Raw genomic sequence first — 18,180 nt, forward strand, 5'->3', positions numbered from 1 at the left:
TGTAGGCGTTGCTCAGTACTGAGGGGTCACATTGCCTGATCTTGGCCACACTGGAGCTTCAGCTATGTGATTCTGCAGTGTCTGCACTCCAAGGTTGCCTGGGCTCCAGACCTCACATCAACAGTCCTGGTTCTGCTTTAAAGATTCTGCTGAGATTCAGATCCATGACCCTCGTATTACACAGCATGCCCTCCCCCCGACCCGCCAAGGGTAGATGATGTTGGTGGAGGAGGGAGGAGAAAGTATACACAGAGCATTGCACAAATACTACAAGGCCTAAAACTGCACTGAAATCCAAAAAAAGAATCATTTCCAGGTAGATTAGGAAATTGTAAAGATATTGAGCAACAAAGACTAGGAGCTCAGCAACAAGTCCACATTTCTATTCTAGTTTGACCTTCCTGTTTTAGGCAAATGGCTTTATGAATAATAGGTTGAGTCACAGCTGGTATTTCTGCAAGGTTCTCAGGGTGACAAGGGACGGTCCACAGAAGCAGAAAGAATTTGAAGTTTCTCCCTTTATTGGAACTAAAGAGATAATTCTCATAGATGGGGACTTTGCCTGGCCTGGGATAGAGATCCACACATTTGGATCTGACATGTCCTCTATCCCCCCCCCACCCCCAAATAAAACCAGCCCCCATCTGAAGTGACCTGGCCAGTCAGTTTCTCGGGGGGGACCTGGGCTCCGAGCTAGTGGTGCAGAGGTCACCTTGAGGACCTTGATACACAGATGCTGTCTGCTTCAGGTCAGACTTGATGCTCTGCCTCTTTCCAAGTGCTGTCATTTGTGTCATGGATCTCAAATGCTGTCATTGGTGTCTTGGATGTCCCCAAAAGACCCATGTGTTAAACACTTGGTCCCTAGGTCGTGTGCCTGGGCAGTGGGAGGTGGGACCTGGTGGGGAAGTTGGATTACTGGGGGCATGCCCTGAAGGGAATATTCCAACCCGGCCCCTCCCGTCTCTCTTGCTCCCTGGCTGCCATGAGGTGAGCAATGTCCTGGGTCGCGTGCGCCCACCATGATGTTCTGCCTTACCACAGGCCCCTAGTGGGGCTGAGCTGCTGTAGACTGACATTGTGAGCCAAAGTCCACCTTCCTACTTTACGTCGACTGTCTCAGGTATGTGTCACAGTGACAGAAAGCTGACTCCACCACGGTGGGATTGCTGCAGCTCCAACAGGTGGTCGATGTGAAGTGTACTGTGAACATTCACGTAGGACCCGTTCCCGTGCGTGCAGAGCCCTGGGCGCAGCTTCCGTTGTTTTCTACAGAGGAGCGAGTGGAGGTGCGTCCTGCCTCTTCCCTCCCCCTCCCTGCCTGATCTCCAGCCGTTGCCCCAGCTCCTCTTTAAGCCACTATGTCTGTGCAGGCTGCGCGTGCGGGACTGGGACCCACAGTTGTGGTTTCAGATCCTGCTGCTGCTCCACCGCCTCCGCGGTGGCCTCTGGAGCAGCACGTGGAGCTCTGGGACTCGGGTGGACAGGCAGGTCACCAAGTTTCTCAAGGCCATTTATTCCGTGATTGTTTTGCTGGCTCTTTTCCTGCCATCCAACATCTTGCCTTCCCCTTCTTTCTTTCCTGGGAATTCATCCAGGAGGACTCCAGAACTCACACTTGCAGAGGTGATCTCCCAACTTTCTTGCCCTCTGCCCTTCCTGCTCAGTTCAGCTGGATGGCCCCCTGCCGTGGAGATTTTCCACGAACAGCCATCAGCGGTTATTCATTTTCCTCCGTTTTCTCCTTCCCATGAGTCCATGGTGGAGAAGGTGACCAGGCCTGACCTGCTCCTGCCCCACCTACCTCTCGGGAGTCCCCTCTCGCCCTTCCTCCATCTCTCGGCTTCTCCTAACCAACAGCTGCCGTGTCCTCGGGCCTCAGGTCTTCACAAACGCAGTTGTCCCTACTGGGAACGCTCCTTCCTGCTCGCCTCCTTGACAGACAAATGCCTGCTCATCTTTCCAATCCAGTCTTAAGTGCCCCCTCCTGAGAACTGCCTTCCACCAGGCCTTCTGTGGACCTGCCAGCTGTGCCTTCACCTTGTTCTCTGGGGACATTTCTTCCTGTTCTCTTGGCATTTCTCAGGGCCCAAGATTGGGAGCTCCTTGAGACTAGAGTACCTTGTAGACTCTGTCACTAGTGTATCCCTGGGACTGGATAGATGCATGGGTTAAAAGATAAGTAGTGGGCAAATGGACTGATGGATGAGTAAGTAGGTAGGACAGTGGTGGGTAGATGAGGGGGTGGGCAGGTGGATGAGTAGGTGGGTGGGTGGATGGATGGATGGATGAGTGGATGAGTATATGGATGGGTGATGGGTGGGTGGATGGATGGATGGATGATGGATAGATGGGTGGATGGATAGATGGACAGGTAGATGGATAGATGGACAGGTGGATGGATGGATGAGTGGATGAGTATATGGATGGGTGATGGGTGGGTGGGTGGATGGATAGACGGGTGGATGGATAGATGGACAGGTGGATGGATGGATGGATGAGGAGGATGCAGTTAACTCACATGCTTGGCCTGTTCTCCAATTTTTAGGCCTAAAGTCCCTGAAGCCATGAGAAAGGAATGCAGCCCGTGGTGCTTAAAAGTCATAGAAAAATGTCACAGCCATATATGAGCTTCATTTGCTGTGGTTGAAGAAAGGATTTGCAGTGGGAGAGGAGCTGGTGGGCATTTTCGTGTTACTTTTTAGTTGTAAAATACATATAATAAAATTTGCCATCTTAATCATTTTTTAAATGTCCAGTTAAGTGTTGAGTGTAACCCTAATCTCCAGATCTGATTCATGCTGCAGAACTGAACCCTCATGCCCAGTGAACACTGACTCCCCTCCCCTCCCCTCAGCCGCATTCTGCTCTCTGCCCTTGTGCGTTTGACCGCCCTGGCATGTATATACATAGAATCACACAGTAGTTTTCTTTGTGACTGGCGGTCTCACTTGGCATAATGTCCTCAGGGTTCAATCCCTGTTGTGGCCTGTCAGGATTTTCTCCTTTTTTTCAGGGCTGAATACATCCTGTTGAATGGATAGATCACGTTTGTGGTCCATTCACCACAGGATGCCAGCCATGTTGCTTCTCCCTCTTGGTGTTTTGTTTTCTTTTGTGGGGAGGGGTACTGTGGATTGAATCCACGGCCACTGGACCCCTGAGCCACATCCCCAGTCCTATTTTGTATTTTGTTTAGAGTCAGGGTCTCACTGAGTTGCTTAGCGCCTCGCCTTTAGCTGAGGCTGGCTTTGAACTTGCCACCCTCCTGTCTCGGCCTCCGGCTGGGATGATAGGCGTGCCCCACCGCTCCCGGGGCTTCTCCCTGTTGGTTACTGGGAATAGTGCTGTGTGTGCGCAGATGCCTCTAGGGAGCTTGAGACCTAATAGACATACCGAGGGAGGACCATGGGGGACAGCTGGGTTTTAAAGCCACCCAGCTTTACCAGGTCACTGGTTGAGAGGAACCACTGGGACGTTTGCTGGACCCAGCCATGAATATAGTGAATTGTGGGGTTCAATAGCCAAGCGATGACCAGGAATCCATATGGCCTGAAAATGACCTCCCAACAACCCTGTGGCCACATGGGATCCCCCCCACCCAAACACTTCCTGCCTGGGCTTTGGCTGACCTAGGAAATATTTTTGTCATTCATCCAACTTGATTGGGAGAATATGTAAATTTTTTCTCTCGTGTGTCAATATTTCCTAGGCTGTAAAATGATACCACCCTGATAGCAAAAATATTTTCAGGAAAATAAATATCTGTAATTTTTTTTCTTCTCATTTATTACTGGGGATTGAACCTAGGGGTGCTTAACCACAGAGCCATATCCCCAACCCATTTTTACTTTTTTTTTTTTTTTCTTTTAATTTAGAGACAAAGTCTCATTAAGTTACTTAGGGCCTCACTAAGTTTCTGAGGCTGGCTTTGAACTAGAAATCCTCCTGCCTCGGCCTCCTGAGCTGCTGGGATCACAGGTGTGTGCCTGCCCCCGCCCCCACCTCAGCTACTGAAGAGCTCCATCCTGTTGCACACACACCACAAGTCAGATCCCCGTTATCACGTTCTTGTTTTCGCCTAAGGATGTTGATTTCATATAGTCCCCAGAGTTCAGAAGGGTTTGGGATTTTAAGAAATGGCCCAAGGGCAGCCACACTGTTGCAGGCATCTCGATGTTCGTAGAGAGCGTAAGGAGGGCAAGACTGGACGGAATGTCGGGTCCCTGTCACCATTAAACCACGCAACGACCAGACCCTGCCCAGCTGTGTCCTGGGGTGAAACACTCTGCCTTCTTGCTTTTCGAAGTAAGGTGAGGAAATAGAGCATATGTGTGGATAAGCAGGTTTCTGTAAATATACTGCAGATTCGGCGGCCTGGCTGGGGTCGGAAGCTGCAAGCTTCCAGTGGAGTCCTGAGACAGTCCTATCACCATCACAGCGTGATGTGTCACATAGTGCCGGCCATCCTTTGTACCCAATTTGTACCATTTTGTTTTCCATTTTCAGCCTTTTTAGTGTTACAAATTGTGGCCAGAGAGTCTTGCAAAAGGTAAATAAATCAAAACCTTCTGTTTTCCTCTGTGACAGTGAGTCACGACCAAGGGCCCTGCGGGAGAGGGTGGCCGTGGGGGGTAGCAAGGAAATGTTCTTTCACTTCTCCTAAGAAATTGAATTTCATTATTGTATTTTATAAATATTTTCTTCTATGGCTCATAACCTGATTGCCGGCTTGTTGCTGGGGTCTCTCGAGGTAGGAGGGGTGGAGCTGGAGAGGCCTGTTTCTTCTCAGGTGTGCCTGTGGCCCCAAATGGAAACCAATCAAGGTGCGATTTATGTTCATTAAGTGCTTGTCAAAACTGAAAAATTTTCTAATCAACAGCAATCTAGCTGCAGCCCCCTCGATGGCTGGGAGGGCCGTCTCTGCTTGGGCTATTTGCCTGTTACAACTCTAGGCTAAGAATCCGCTGATGATTACATTAGGCTAAGCTGCGAAGTAAATGAACCATGTCTTATTTAGGTGCCACTAGCTTCAGAGTAGTCCTGCCCCGCAGGGCACTTGATAGCGTTTTATGGCTTTAAAATTAGTGTAGCTTCCCATTTGCTGCAGGGTGCTGCATGTTATGCCTTTGAACTCAATAAGCAAAGGCAAGGGGCCTTTTGTTTTTCCCCCTTAGTTTTTTCCCTTGCATTTTAGCAATTTTGTTTTGCATCTTTTCCAGACGGCATTTTGCAATAAAAATGTCTGACTACTACACACATGCCTCCCCACAAAAAAAAAAAAAAAAAAGGAAGGGAAGAAAAATTAGGGAATGTCACGTGTTTGCAGGGGAAGGTTTTTTAACCCCCCATGCTACCGAGTGAAGAGTCACTTTGAAAGTCACCCCCAGTGGCTTGCCAGGTCAGAGTTGCTACCTGCAGTTGGGAATAACATCTTCAGCCAAGAAATAGCCACACAAAGTCAGAGGGGAAATATTTCAGTATTTTCATCAGATGAGTAGTGAAAGCTAACACTTATTGAGGACGTGGGCACTATTTTAAACAGTTGGTGTACTATCTCACTCAATCTCACAACAATCCCATGAGGCAGGAACTGTTTCTAAAGACGGAGCCTCGGGGAGACAGAATGGTGGAAGACATGCCCCTGGCGAGCCCCTGAGGAGGAAGTGGAGCTAGGGCCGGGCACCTGGCCCAGACCAGAGGCTGTGCCCTGACCAGGATGCACCCAGCAGAGCCGCAGAAGATGATCTTAGTTACGAAGTCAGAAGATTGTGGTCACTGGTGGTGTGATGTAAGGTGCCGTGAAGTTCCACTGGGGAGACAGTGGCTCCTGGGAAAGCCATGCCCAGAAGCACATAGGAGGAGGTGACCCCGAAATAGAGCTAGGTGGACTTTTTCAAATCACAGGCACTTTAAAATCTGTGATGGGCTAAGGCTGAAGTGGGAGTTTTTTTGTGCTCTATCATCTTCCAAGTTCATAGTTTGTTTCAGTGCTAGATATTCCAGCAAATTAATCCCAAGAAACCTGAAGTTTTCAAGACATTCAGCCTGGCCAAATATCCATCATGGTGCATATTTCTGTGTAACTCAGTCACCAAGGTAGGCCAAGGGTCCAGCCACTTCAGGCTGCAGGTAAATACTGAAACCCAGGGCTAGCAAAGGGGCAGGGGCGGCTCCTGGAAGTTCGCCGATCTGGAGTGACTCGTGCCTGCGGTACTGAAGGCCGCCGGCCTCGCACCCGATGCACGTTAGGCTGTTGGAGCACGCATGCGTTGCAGCTGGGTCATATTCAGTTTAACCCCAAATGAGAAAACCTTTCTTGCGGTGTGAGGCCGCTGGAGCAGGTCAGTCATGACAGATACAGTCAAGGAGCAGAAGGTGTGTCCATCGTTCAGTTTGGGATTTTCTGCTATTTGGATTTATATTATAATAACCTGTCCCCCTGGACGGACGGACGCTGGCTGGGCACCAGCAGCCCAGGAATGCAGACGTCTGCCCCAGCCGCGGTGGGGAGCCCGCTGTGACGCAGGACACTTGCACCATGGAGCCCCACGCCGGCTCGCCACCCTCCCCTCTCACCACGCATGACATCGTTGCTCAGACTCGGTGAAGCACTTAACTAAGAATAAAGTCTCCCCATGGTTGCCTCTGCCTCGGTCACGGGCACGAGACATCTGCTGGGCCAGGAGCCTTCCTCCTGTCACGGCCCCGGGTCATGCCCACTGGCCCTTTGGAGCCTTGGTCTTCACCAGGGCAGTTTTGAAACAGAAGCACTGGAATCCTGTTGGCTGTCTTGGGAAACAGAATTATTTCTCATAGAATTTTGTCACTTTGAAGCCACCTCCTACCCTGCTATTGTGGCCAGGGTCCTTTGGAGAGAAGGAGAAATTGTCTTTTTTGAGTTATGTGATCTGAAAGGATGTGGCCAGAAGATTCTTCCCAGTTTTACAGTATTTTCATGGTATTTTTAGGAGTGTGACTATGTATGAGGCTATTGTTTATTATTCATACGTGTGGGACTGAACATTTGCTTGATCTTTTTGAATGGATGGCACTATATATGTCTTTATGGATTAGTTTCCTTTGAAAATCATGTTAAATGGAGTTTGAGAGCAGCAGTGCCTCTAACAATGGTTTCTCTGACATAGGTTTTTTTTTTTTCCCCCAGAAGTAAGACTTTAAAAATAGAACTTAATGAACTACTGCCTCCTTTCCCAACCCGGACATTCATGAAGTGTAGTGAAAACAGGAAGAATTGAGTCACTTTTTCTCCTCCAGGAGAAGACAGTGAAATGTGGAACACTTGTCCACCATCTGCAATGTCCAGCTCTGGTGCTCTTACCTGGTCACACAGAGCACCCACAGGTTTCCACACGTGTAGACTTGCTGTCCTTAGACCGTCTGGGTTCAGGACCTGCTCTCACCCTTTAAAATCACAGAGGGACTCCAAAGAGCTTTGGGTTATGTGCATTTTGTTTATCGATAGTTACCATGTTAGAAATTAAACTAAGAAAAGTTTCAAATATTAAAAATTCATTTAAAATACTAAGCTACCCGTTGCATATTTATGTGACCAATATTCTTATGAAAAAGATGGTTTTCCAAAAACAATCACTAGAAGACTAGTGTTGATTTACATTTTTCAAACCCCTTTGATACCTGGCTTAGGCTGGGAGCTGGATCCTCTGCATCAGTCCCTTGCAATGTGCTGCTTTGGACCTGTGTGTGAAGCACGTCTGTACTTACACAGATACGTGGTAGGAACGGGGAAAGTGTTCTAACAGACCTTTCACATGATCACGGGCTGCTTCACGGCTCAGCAGGGTCTTAACACCAGGTCCACAGCCTGGGATCTGAAACCTTATCACTAACTCTTCCTTCCATCTTTCTTGGTGGTATCCACGCACGGGATGCCACACGTAGGTCATTTCCAACAAAATAATTCTTTCAAAATGAATTGTGCGTATTTACAAATGTCGGCACTTTTCATCCTTTAATATCCAAACAGAATATTCGTCCATTTCCCCACCAATGCTGTCAGGAATGTTGGAAGGTGTCGAGCTCATTCTAAGAGATAACAAGTTTTTAAATTCCCATTTTTGCTAGAGAGTTCAGGTTTCATCCTTGGCCACTAGCACTGTCATCCGTTTTCTGTGGAAGGCTCACTTGGTTAGTTTTTAAAGAAGCAATCTACCAGATACCCCAACTGGATCACTGTAGCTAGTCTATGTGTGGCAAAGCCGTTCTTTGAGGTTAAAATTTGTTCCACCAAAAAAAATGGCTAGTTCAGCTGGCACCTCCAGAGGACTGCAGTGTGCCTCCCTGAGAGGCACCCACCAGCTCTCGGTCCTCGCAGGTCGTCACACACACCTCCTGGGTCAGCACTCAGAAGACTAAGGACACATGTGCTCTGGGGCTGAAATCTTGAAAACAAGGAGTAGCTGCTTTTGGTTTATGAGGGACATTTTTAAGTGAGAGTATTTGTTTGTCCTTAGCAGGACAGCGAATAAGACTCTCATGCCTACTAGTCCCCTGTGGGACCACTGCCTGATTCACACTCAGGCACCGGACTCTTACCCCATCCCTTCTGTACCATCAAAGCAGATTTCTAAGCAGCATGGAGATTCCTTAGAAAACTTAGTGGAACCCCCATTTGACCCAGTTATCCCACTCCTACATTTATACCCAAAGACTTATAATCAGCATATTACAGTGGCACAGCCACATCAGTGTTCATAGCAGCTCAATTCACCATAGCTGAACTATGGAACTAACCTAAGTATCCTGCAACAGATGAATGGATAAAGAAATTGTGGTACATATACACAATGGAATATTATTCAGCCTTAAAGAAGAATGAAATTATGGCATTTGCTGGTAAATGGATGGAACTGGAGAATATTATACTAAGCAAAATAAGCCAAACCCAAAGAACCAAAGGCCAAATGTTTGATATTGAAGATGCTGATTCACAAGGAGGGGGGGATCTACTTTGGATCAGACAGAGGGGTCTGAAGTGAGGGGAGGTGGCTTGGGGTAGGAATGGTGGTAGAGGGAATCAGACATTAATCATTACCCTATGTGCATATGTGATCGCATAAACCACATATAACCAGAACAATGAGAGTTATGCTCCATTTATGTAAGATATGTCAAACTATATTCTACTGTCATGTATAACTAATTAGAACAAATAAACCAGATTTCTACACAGTGATACAAAGGCAATAATGCCTTAGGATTATTTTGAAAATTGCACTGAATTCCTGATAGACTCTCAGGGGTCATATAATAAGGATTACTAAGCTAAATTAAGGAAAAACTTGGTTATGTTAAAAAAAATAAATTTTAGTATGCCTGAAGAGTTACCTAACTTAAAGTATCATATATCATTATAAAATATTAATTTTAGATGGGTCCAGTAGTGCACGTCCGCAATCCCAGCAACTGGTGAGACTGGGGAGGAGGATCACAAGTTCAAAGCCAGTTTCAGTAACTTAATGAGACCTTCAGCAACTTAGTGAGACCCTGTCTCAAAATAAAAACTGAGAAGGGCTAGGGGCTCAGTGATAAAATGCCCCTGGATTCAATTTCCAATACCAAAAAAAAAAAAAAAAGACTAAATTTATGAATACATGTATCATTAGAAACTAGAACATGTTGAGAAAACTTGATTGGAACCAAAATTTGCTTTATTTTGTCCATCATCATTTAATTATAAGAGTCTTAATTCTTTAAAAAAGCAGAGATAAAATGGAGTATGTTGATTACATTATCTGTATTTAAAGCAAGTAGAATTTAAGCTGTCAGATTTTCAAAGCCTTGTGCATTTTTCTGAAGGTCTGGTTTTGAGATGCCAGGCAGATGGTTTATGCATTTCAGTTTAGCTTCAAGATCTTGCTAACTGCTTTTGGTACCTCTATGAATACATCAGCAAACCATCCTTCTCCAGACAGCCAAAGGTAACCTCCGGATTTGAGGCAGTGAGAATCAATATACTAAGATATTTTTAGGAACTATTGATGGATTGCTGTGTTTTGAGCTTAACTCAAGTGCCAGATGCCCCAGAGCTGACGAAGATGAACTCCCCATTTACTGAGAACTGAATAGGCCATCACGCACGGAGGGCTGCAGGACCGCCGGTGGTGGTGTGTAGTTGGGGAGAGTCTCCTGTGTCTTTCTGGTGGTCTCGTTACCGAATGTCGATGAGGACTTTGCACCACTCCGCTCGCTGGGGCACCCGTTACCCAGTGGATAACCTCCCAGTCCTGGGAACACATAACTGCGAATTTTTAGGACAACACTGTACAGAAGCGAATCAATTAATTCTCCGTATCAGGAGTGATCTGGTACACGGAGGCGCTAATGGCCCCACATCCTTCTCCTATGGCAGCTCCGCAGAAGGCAGGAGCCGCGTTAAGCTGTGCTTCTGTCAGCAAGCTGAAAGCTCCGGGTCTCTGACATGGCTCTCAATTGCTAGCAGGTTTCTCTCATTGCACCTCATTTGCATCTGGGACATCAATTAGCATGTTTGTTGAGGCTAATTGAATGAAACTCAATCATAGCTCTTAATTGCTTGACTATGTGAAAAGAAATCACATTAATGCAGCTAATTAAGTGTACGGCAATAGATGCAACATAATTAGGAGCGAAATGTAAAAAACAAGGGATGGCAAAGGTGCGGGGGCAGGGTTCAGGGGACGGCAGGCACCGTGATATGGAGCTGTTGGCACGCTCAGAACGGGTCCCTTTGCTCAGGCGTCTGCTTGGAAAAAATAATCCACATGATGAGCATGGACAACTTGAGAAGAAAAATGCAAATAGGTTTGCAATTACTACTTTTTCAAGCTGTTGAGGGGCAGGAGATGGCACCTCTGGGGGGCCTGGCTCTTGAGTGGGCCCCAGGGACTTGTTAAGTGCTGTTTTAAAGTACTTGGCTTTGAATTACCCTCATGCCTTGTTAAAGGGATCTTTCCCCTTTTATCTTCGATCAGCATTTTCTACAAGGAACAGGGTTAGTTGCACAGGGTAGTATCTGTGACATTTGCATATCAAAATCAAGCTTGCCGTCTTTATTTGACCCAGCGAGTTCCCTACCCCAGACCTAGGAAGGCGCTCTGTGTCCTGCCTCTGAGGATACAACATTGTTTAGTGGCTGCAGCTCCTGTTGCTCAAGGGCCACGCTGGGGAAAGATGAAAAGGGTGAATTCTTTCCAAAGTAGAAAACGGAGTGCGCTTTCTCTTGGGAGAATCTCGAAGCCACAGACCCCAGTGTCCTTGCATTCCCACTGTTTATGAAGCACCAGCTTGGAGGACTTCGGGGGAGTTGTACTTTGTAAACACTTAGCATTTTTTTTTTAGTGGCTTGAAATAAAGTAGTTGTCAAATTGATATTCTGATATTCTAGAGCCAATCCGTCTGAAGTTTCAGCGCCTAACTCAGGCGAGAACGCAGACCCTAGCCCATGCTGAGCTGAAGATAAATGTCTTCCCTTGCCACGTTCAAATCCAGAGAGCAGACACTTGGTACATTTCTATAATAATTTTAAATAAAATATCCTGGTTATTGTATGTTAAAACATGCCTATTAAAAGAGCCCACGCTGAGGCTTAGTCACTCTCTGATTAGCCTCATTTTAGAGCTCATAAGCAATAAATGCTCAATTACACTCCTGTTATTGTATTTTAATTTGTTAAGAATTGGCATTAAAGGAGAAAGTTATAGCAAGTTGATATTTTTAAAGGAGTAACTATGCAAGAAGGAATTCCATTATTTACAAGCATTAACTTTAGTTTTGAAACTTGGAGTTGCGTATTTGGGGCAGATGTTAAAGGAAGTCAGTTAAGATGTGTGGGAACAACCATTCTTTTAAATGACCTGCGCCAACCAAGGCTCACCCTCTCCTCCGACGGGTGTTTCCTTGGCCCTCCTCCACGCTGAGCTCTGTCAGCATTTCTGATCCCCTGCATTTCTCCCAGCCTTCCTTGGCTGTCAATCTGATTGAACAATAACAACATTTTCCCCATCTTTCCACATCTTTCCACATCCTTTCCTTACCACATCTTTTCTCATAGTCAATTACATTCGGGGGAGTCTGGCTTCTGGTCTTTGATGTGGGGTCCTCTCTCAGTGGCTTTTGATTCCCAGCCTGGAGACAACCTTCTGCTTTCCCTCCTCCACCTCCCCTCTCCAAGGGGGCAGTTGTGGACCCCTGCTGGCCTGCCCTGAGGACATCAGGTGGCTCCTGCCTCTGCTGCTTGCCCCACCTGGGCTGGTGTCAGAGGTGTGCACTCCAGCACCTTCTCTGGGTATCGGACCCTCTGCTGAGGAAGGCCCAGCCTCACGGGGGACAGCTTCTGACCCCTCCCCATGGCCTGCAGTCACGCTGGTCCTCCTGGTCCTGGCCTCAGTTTTGGAGCTTGTATCCTGGACTAAGAGTCGGCCGTTTGTGGTCTGTCTGCGGGAAGTCGCCAGGGCCCTGCAGGTCTGGTCCCTGAGCACCTGCAGAATTCTGTACCTCCCCTCTGAGCCTCTCCCCTCACTCATGGGTTCCCACCCTCCTCCTCGGGGAATCCATCACCTTTTCCTGGAGTCTGTTTTGTGCCCCCCTCAATTGCAGAAAGGTCTGCACTGGTGACTCCCCAGCCACCCCTCCCGCTCGCCGTTGGGTGGTGAGAGGGCAGCTCTGCTCACCTGCGTCCTGGACCCATGCTTACATGCCTGTCCCCCAGGCTGGAATCTTGGCCTCTTGGTCACTGTCACACCATCCCTCCAGCGAGCAAGCTTCCTGCATGTCGACAAACCAGAGGCTCCTCCACCCCTCCACCTGCTGACCATGGACACCATTCTGCAGCTGAGTTAGAAGTCACGGCCTCTTTCCCTGAGGCCAAGGAGCCTTCTCTTGGCTCCCTGCCTTGACCGGTGTCCCCGTGCCTACCTGACTCCCCTGGACTGGCCGAGGCCTCCTCCCCGGTGCTCTGCTGCTATCTGGTTTTCTTCCACGTCGGTCAGCCACGTGTGGGAAGCTACAGGCCATCAGCTCGCTTTCCCAGCCTGCCTGGGCCCCTTGCAGCCAGACTCAGGATTGTCTGGCAGTTCTAAAGTTACACTCCCCTGACCTTAGTCACAGATAATGAAAACGAATCTAAAAGTAATCCTCAAGAATCTGCCAGAGAAAGATGTTTACTCCTCCTTCCGGCTTAGCCTTAAAACACTTGAAGTGTCACTTATCTAAGGGCGACCTAGTCTGTGTCATTTCATAATGTGTGATTCAGTTAATGTGTCCAGAGTGCTTAAAATATTCTGTCCACCAGGAAGCTCAGCTCATTCCCATATCAAAAATAATAATGAAAAATAGTGCCTCGTTGACAATAGTGAACCCTGATTCACCAACAGACCCTCCACCCTGCCTCTTGGTTGCTGCTTTAGTCAGCTTTTCCTTACTCTGACAAAGTACACCTGAGATAGTCGACTTACAAGAAGAGAAGGTCATTCTGGCTCATGGTTTCAGGGCGTGGCCCGTGGTTGCTTGGTCCTGTCAGAACAGCATGGCACAAGTGTGTGGCAGAGGGTGCCTGCTCACCTCGTGGAAACAAAGGGCGGGACAGGAGGGGTCCTGGGTGTGTCCCCTCTGAGGACACACCCCCACTGACCTAACTGCCTCTTAAAGTGTCCCCATTTCCCAGTAGTACCGCACATTGGGGACCAACCTTTATGACATGTCAGTCTTTGGGGGACAGTTACCAAACCATAGCGGTTGCCTTTCTACCTTCTGCCTCCCCACCCATCACCTGCTTCTCCGGGGTGTTCTGCTCCACAGTGAGGTGTTAAGTGACTGCACAGAGAGCTCCCCTTTTACCTAGGCTCCCCTCTGATGACTGTAGGTCTCTTGCCTCCACCGTCCAGAGGGCAGAAGCCTTTCTGAGTACAGCAGGTGGACTTCTGGGAGAAGCCTGGAACTCAGGGACCAAGTGGTGCACATGCTCGGGAACATCAGGTTCCTCCTGTCCTTCCACGAACCCACTGATCCTTCAACTCCTGCCTCCCTGCCCCTGTTTAAGCCCTCCAGCTCTGCACACAGCTTTCCTGGATTCCCACCACGCAGCCAGTCTCCCTGGAAGTTGAACAGTATTCTCAGCTGAGGCAGAAAGGATCAGGAAATAACTGTCAGAGTCCAGAAAATATTTCCTAGAATTTATAGGATGAATCCAGGTCCCTCATGTGCCACCTAATAATAAGTTTTTAAAATAGGAGTTTGTGTGTATACTTCCAACATGAGGGAAGCATCTACCAGGTCACTCTGTGTTTCTGGTGCTGGGTGAGCTCAGGACACAGATGCAAAACCTGGATTGAAAGGGGATGGTGGCGCGCCCACACCAGACAGATGAAAACCTCATTATTTTGAAAATGCTTTCCACAGTGGCAGGGTCATGGGATTATAGCTCCTGACGTCTGATAGAACCCCATGTCCTAGATTGTAGAGGTCCTCTTTTTAATCTCTCTTGGGTGTTTAACATTTTGAACAGGATTACATGCAGAATGTTCACGGTAAAGAGATTGACCTTCTGAGAACCACTGTGAAAGTCCCAGGGAAGAGGCCACCCCGAGCCACGTCGGCCTGCGCGCCCATCTCCAGCCCCAAAACCAATGGCCTGTCCAAGGACATGAGCAGTTTACACATCTCACCAAATTCAGGTAAGCTCACTGCAGACACCTGAGAAACCAAGAGGGACATCGATGACAGACGGTGTGGCTGGTGGGCAGGTTGGGCTTCTGAGACCCGGTGGAGTCGTTAGCCCCTAGATGTGGACAGAGGCTGATCACTTTCCCTGTGCCCCTGGGCTCCGAATGCCGCAGTGTCTGCGGCACAAACCAAGCATCGGGTGATCGGAATTGGTACCTAAGGGCTGTCCTTCAAAGGAACAGAACTAATCAATAAAGTATCAAGGATCAACCAGCCTGGTAACTCTGTGGACAAAAGCAGAAAAACTTTTGGGGCAATGTTTAAGGAAACACTGGGCCTACCTAGATTTCAGTCCTCTCCAGTTTGTTTTACCTACCATTTGACATTCTCTACTGCCACATGCCTTCTCCTGATTCTCTTTTAAAGGGGAATGTTCCTTTTTCATTGAGGATTATAGAGAGTTGGTGTTTTCTCAAAATTCAGTGTGTTTGCCTGTTCCTGGCCTCGGGGAGCAGGTGCGAGCCCTCCGTGCCATTGTTGGCTTTATGTCAGAATCTGTGCCAACGACCGCATGGTGGCCTCCACCTTCCTGTGACTGCTGATGACCGGGAAGGGGTGAGGGCACCTCCAGGGATGCACTTGGGCACCTTCAGCACGTGGAACCTCATTGTTTCCTCCAGCAAAGGTCCCTTTCTTCTCCCCCTCCCCCAGCCAGTTCTTCCCCAGACAGCAGTCTCCAGCCTAGGGCTGGCTCTGTAAGGATGCCGCGTGGCCCGTCCGAGACGCTCGGTGCTCCTAGGGAGGGATGGTGCGGACTGCAGGGTGGTGTGAACGACCTTGGTGGTTGAAGGGGATGGTAAGCAGGAATCAGAATTGGGGGCAGCCCACCTGGGCTCCACCTCACAGTGCCAGGGGCCTTGTGCAGGTCACTGAGGGGCAGAGAGCAATGCCAGGCCAGCACGTGGGGAGGCACAGGGCAAGGGACCACGGGAAGACGCTACTGCTGTGCATCAGGCTGAAAGCTGACTTCCTCCAGAAAGGCCAGGAGGTGGTTCCACGTGCTTCCTGTGACCTGCTGACCTTTCTCCCAAAGTGTCCGTGAGAGTTCCCTTTTTGGGGTGGTGTATGACTGGGTGGGAAGAGAGGGAAGAAGGGCAAGGAGGAAAAGGGTTGTACAGCAAGTAGAACACCCCGCCACTCCCCACGTCGCAGAGGCATCCACCAGACAGGAGTGCCCTCGAGCACCAGCGCCAGGCGGGAGCCGTTGTGGTATGGGGGAGCCCTGGCCCCCGTGTGGCCAGCCATTTCACCTCCCATCTGACCACGTGACATCTATCCATGTATTTGTTCAAGTCAACAGATGTCAATCAAGTCTCCTCTATTAAAAAAAAAATTTATGGGAAGTTTTCTGACAAAGTGCAGAAACACCTGCTAGATGAATCGTGACCTGTCATGTTCTCTTCTTTGTTAATGAGCAAAACTTGCGTGTGTTAGTGACGTGCGGCTTGGTATCTGGAAGTGTGTTCACATTGCAGATGGCCAGGTAGAGCCACTTACCGAGCTGCTGATGTGTCCCTGCCGTTGTCCTCCGCCCCAGTGGCACAGTCAGTAAGACATGATCCCCACCCTAGAGATCCTCACCCTCATATGGGGGAGAGACAAAAAAAACCAGATGCAGCCCCGCACGGCAGGCCACAGGGACCCAAGGAGTGGGGTCCACCGTGGTAGGGTGCGCCCCATCCAGGAGGTGAGCCAGGGCCCCCTGCTCAGGACGTCTGTGTTGGAGTGGGACCAGGGACAGGAATCTGAGTACACAAGACAAGGGAGCAGCCCTGAGGAGTGGAGAGGTGTGGAGTGGGTAAGATGGGGACCTTGAGCGTCTCAGGCTTGAGACTGGAGCACCTGGTGCTGAAATCCATTGTCCTAAGGAAAATTAAATGTTTTCATCATAAATAAAAATGCAAACGGCCACACACACACCATACCACCTCCATGGGGTGGGTGATGTCACGCTCCTTCACGGGTAGGAGCTGTTTCCAGAAGGCATTCCCAAGGCCCAGTCTCATTCTCCATGAGACCCTGGTGTCGGGCAAGTGCAAGGGTTTGGGCAGGATGAGGGTCCCTCCTCTGGCCACGCCCCTCAGCTTGGGGTGGCATCAGCCCTCCTGGAGGAGGCAGGGACTTCATTAAAATGTTGTGGCATTTTAATTTACACCGACCTCCTAAACTGAACCTTAATCTGCAAAATGATACCTTCTTTCTTGCTTAAGAAATTAAAGCATTACAATTTGAGATTTCACATACTCCAAAAATTACTCTTGGAAAATGAGCTCCCTGTATCTGAAATCATTCATAACACGCTCATGCTGTCTGCATGGGGATTCCAGCACAACAAGGTGAATCTGCAGTAAAGCGGCCCAGCGCTGAGGTGGCGCAGCTCTCGGCCAGCGTGGGCCTGGAGCCCTTCGCCATGGCCTTCCTGGGCCACTCCTGTCACCCTCCGCCCTCCACTCCTTGGAATGCTGCTGCTTGGCTCTTTGGGGCTTCTGGGTCAGCTGGAGAGGCCGGCCACCCTTTGTGCTTCCTGTGCTTTCCCCCCCCTGCTGTCTGATCTTGGTGTTGCTGACCTGGATCAGCGTCGTGTGCCTTCCCTTCTGGTGACGGCGGCACCCGCGTGGGCCTGGCATGCACAGACCCGCTGAACCTTAATCTGCAAAATGATACCTGACACCTGTTATTGCTGGAGAGCAAACGCTGTGAGTAGAGTGACCCCGTCAGTGGGCAGCACCACTCACATGGTTCCACGTGAACCTCCAGAGAGAGTCACACACAGTGCCGTCCATCCAACGGCCAGCGCCATGCCACCTCGCGTACTGGCTGGTGCTCCTGTTGGGCATCATACATCATCTAGGCTGATCCAATCACAGTAGCTCCTGCTGTCTCCGGATTGCTTGGGTGGGAGTGAGGCTGAGCCTCCTGGACGCTCCATGGCCACCGTGTTTCCTGCAGCCATTTAAATTTATGCTTTGCCATTTTTTTCACTAGGTACCTGACTTTTTCTTACTGATGTGTCAGACTCTTTTTATATTTAGGATATTAATAGTTTATAATATATTCTTCAAATAGCTCCCCAGTTTATTATTTGCTTTGTAAATGTTATGGTCTTATTTCCATATAGAGATTCCCCCCCCTTTTTTTCTATATAATGAAATCATGAGTCTTATACTTGTAGGTTTCCATTTTAAACTGTATAGAAAGCTTCAATAAGTCTGAAATCATTTCACACAGTTGATAGACGTGCACATCCAAGTTTACAGGTTTATTATTGTTTTGTTCCCTTGTTCCAAATCATGATTAGTCTCCAGTCTACCTTTGACTTGTGTGGATCCATGTGTGTGACAGGAAGTAGCAGTAGGTTGCCAGTCGTCCCCCTCTCTGATGAGCCTGCGTGTCCTCGTTGCGCAGCTGAACCTTTGCTAATACCCGCTCTGGCCCCTG

The 18,180-nt window shown here is 48.8% G+C and overlaps 1 protein-coding gene across 10 annotated transcripts in view; it reads left to right on the top strand.

Annotated features, from left to right (window-relative positions):
- The window catches only part of Agap1 (ArfGAP with GTPase domain, ankyrin repeat and PH domain 1), a 353,309-nt gene that overhangs the window by 169,184 nt on the left and 165,945 nt on the right, over positions 1-18,180 (top strand). For all 10 annotated transcript variants that reach the window (XR_007349582.1, XM_048808782.1, XM_048808781.1 and 7 more), the window contains one exon: positions 14,525-14,693. Coding sequence is in view for 9 of the 10 variants with exons in the window: in XM_048808782.1 (XP_048664739.1) it covers positions 14,525-14,693 (169 nt within the window). In the remaining variant the exon portion in view is untranslated. The remainder of the gene's footprint in view (positions 1-14,524; positions 14,694-18,180) is intronic.

This window comes from Marmota marmota, unplaced genomic scaffold, assembly GCF_001458135.2.
Source record: "Marmota marmota marmota unplaced genomic scaffold, marMar, whole genome shotgun sequence".
NCBI classification, from domain to species: domain Eukaryota; kingdom Metazoa; phylum Chordata; class Mammalia; order Rodentia; family Sciuridae; genus Marmota; species Marmota marmota.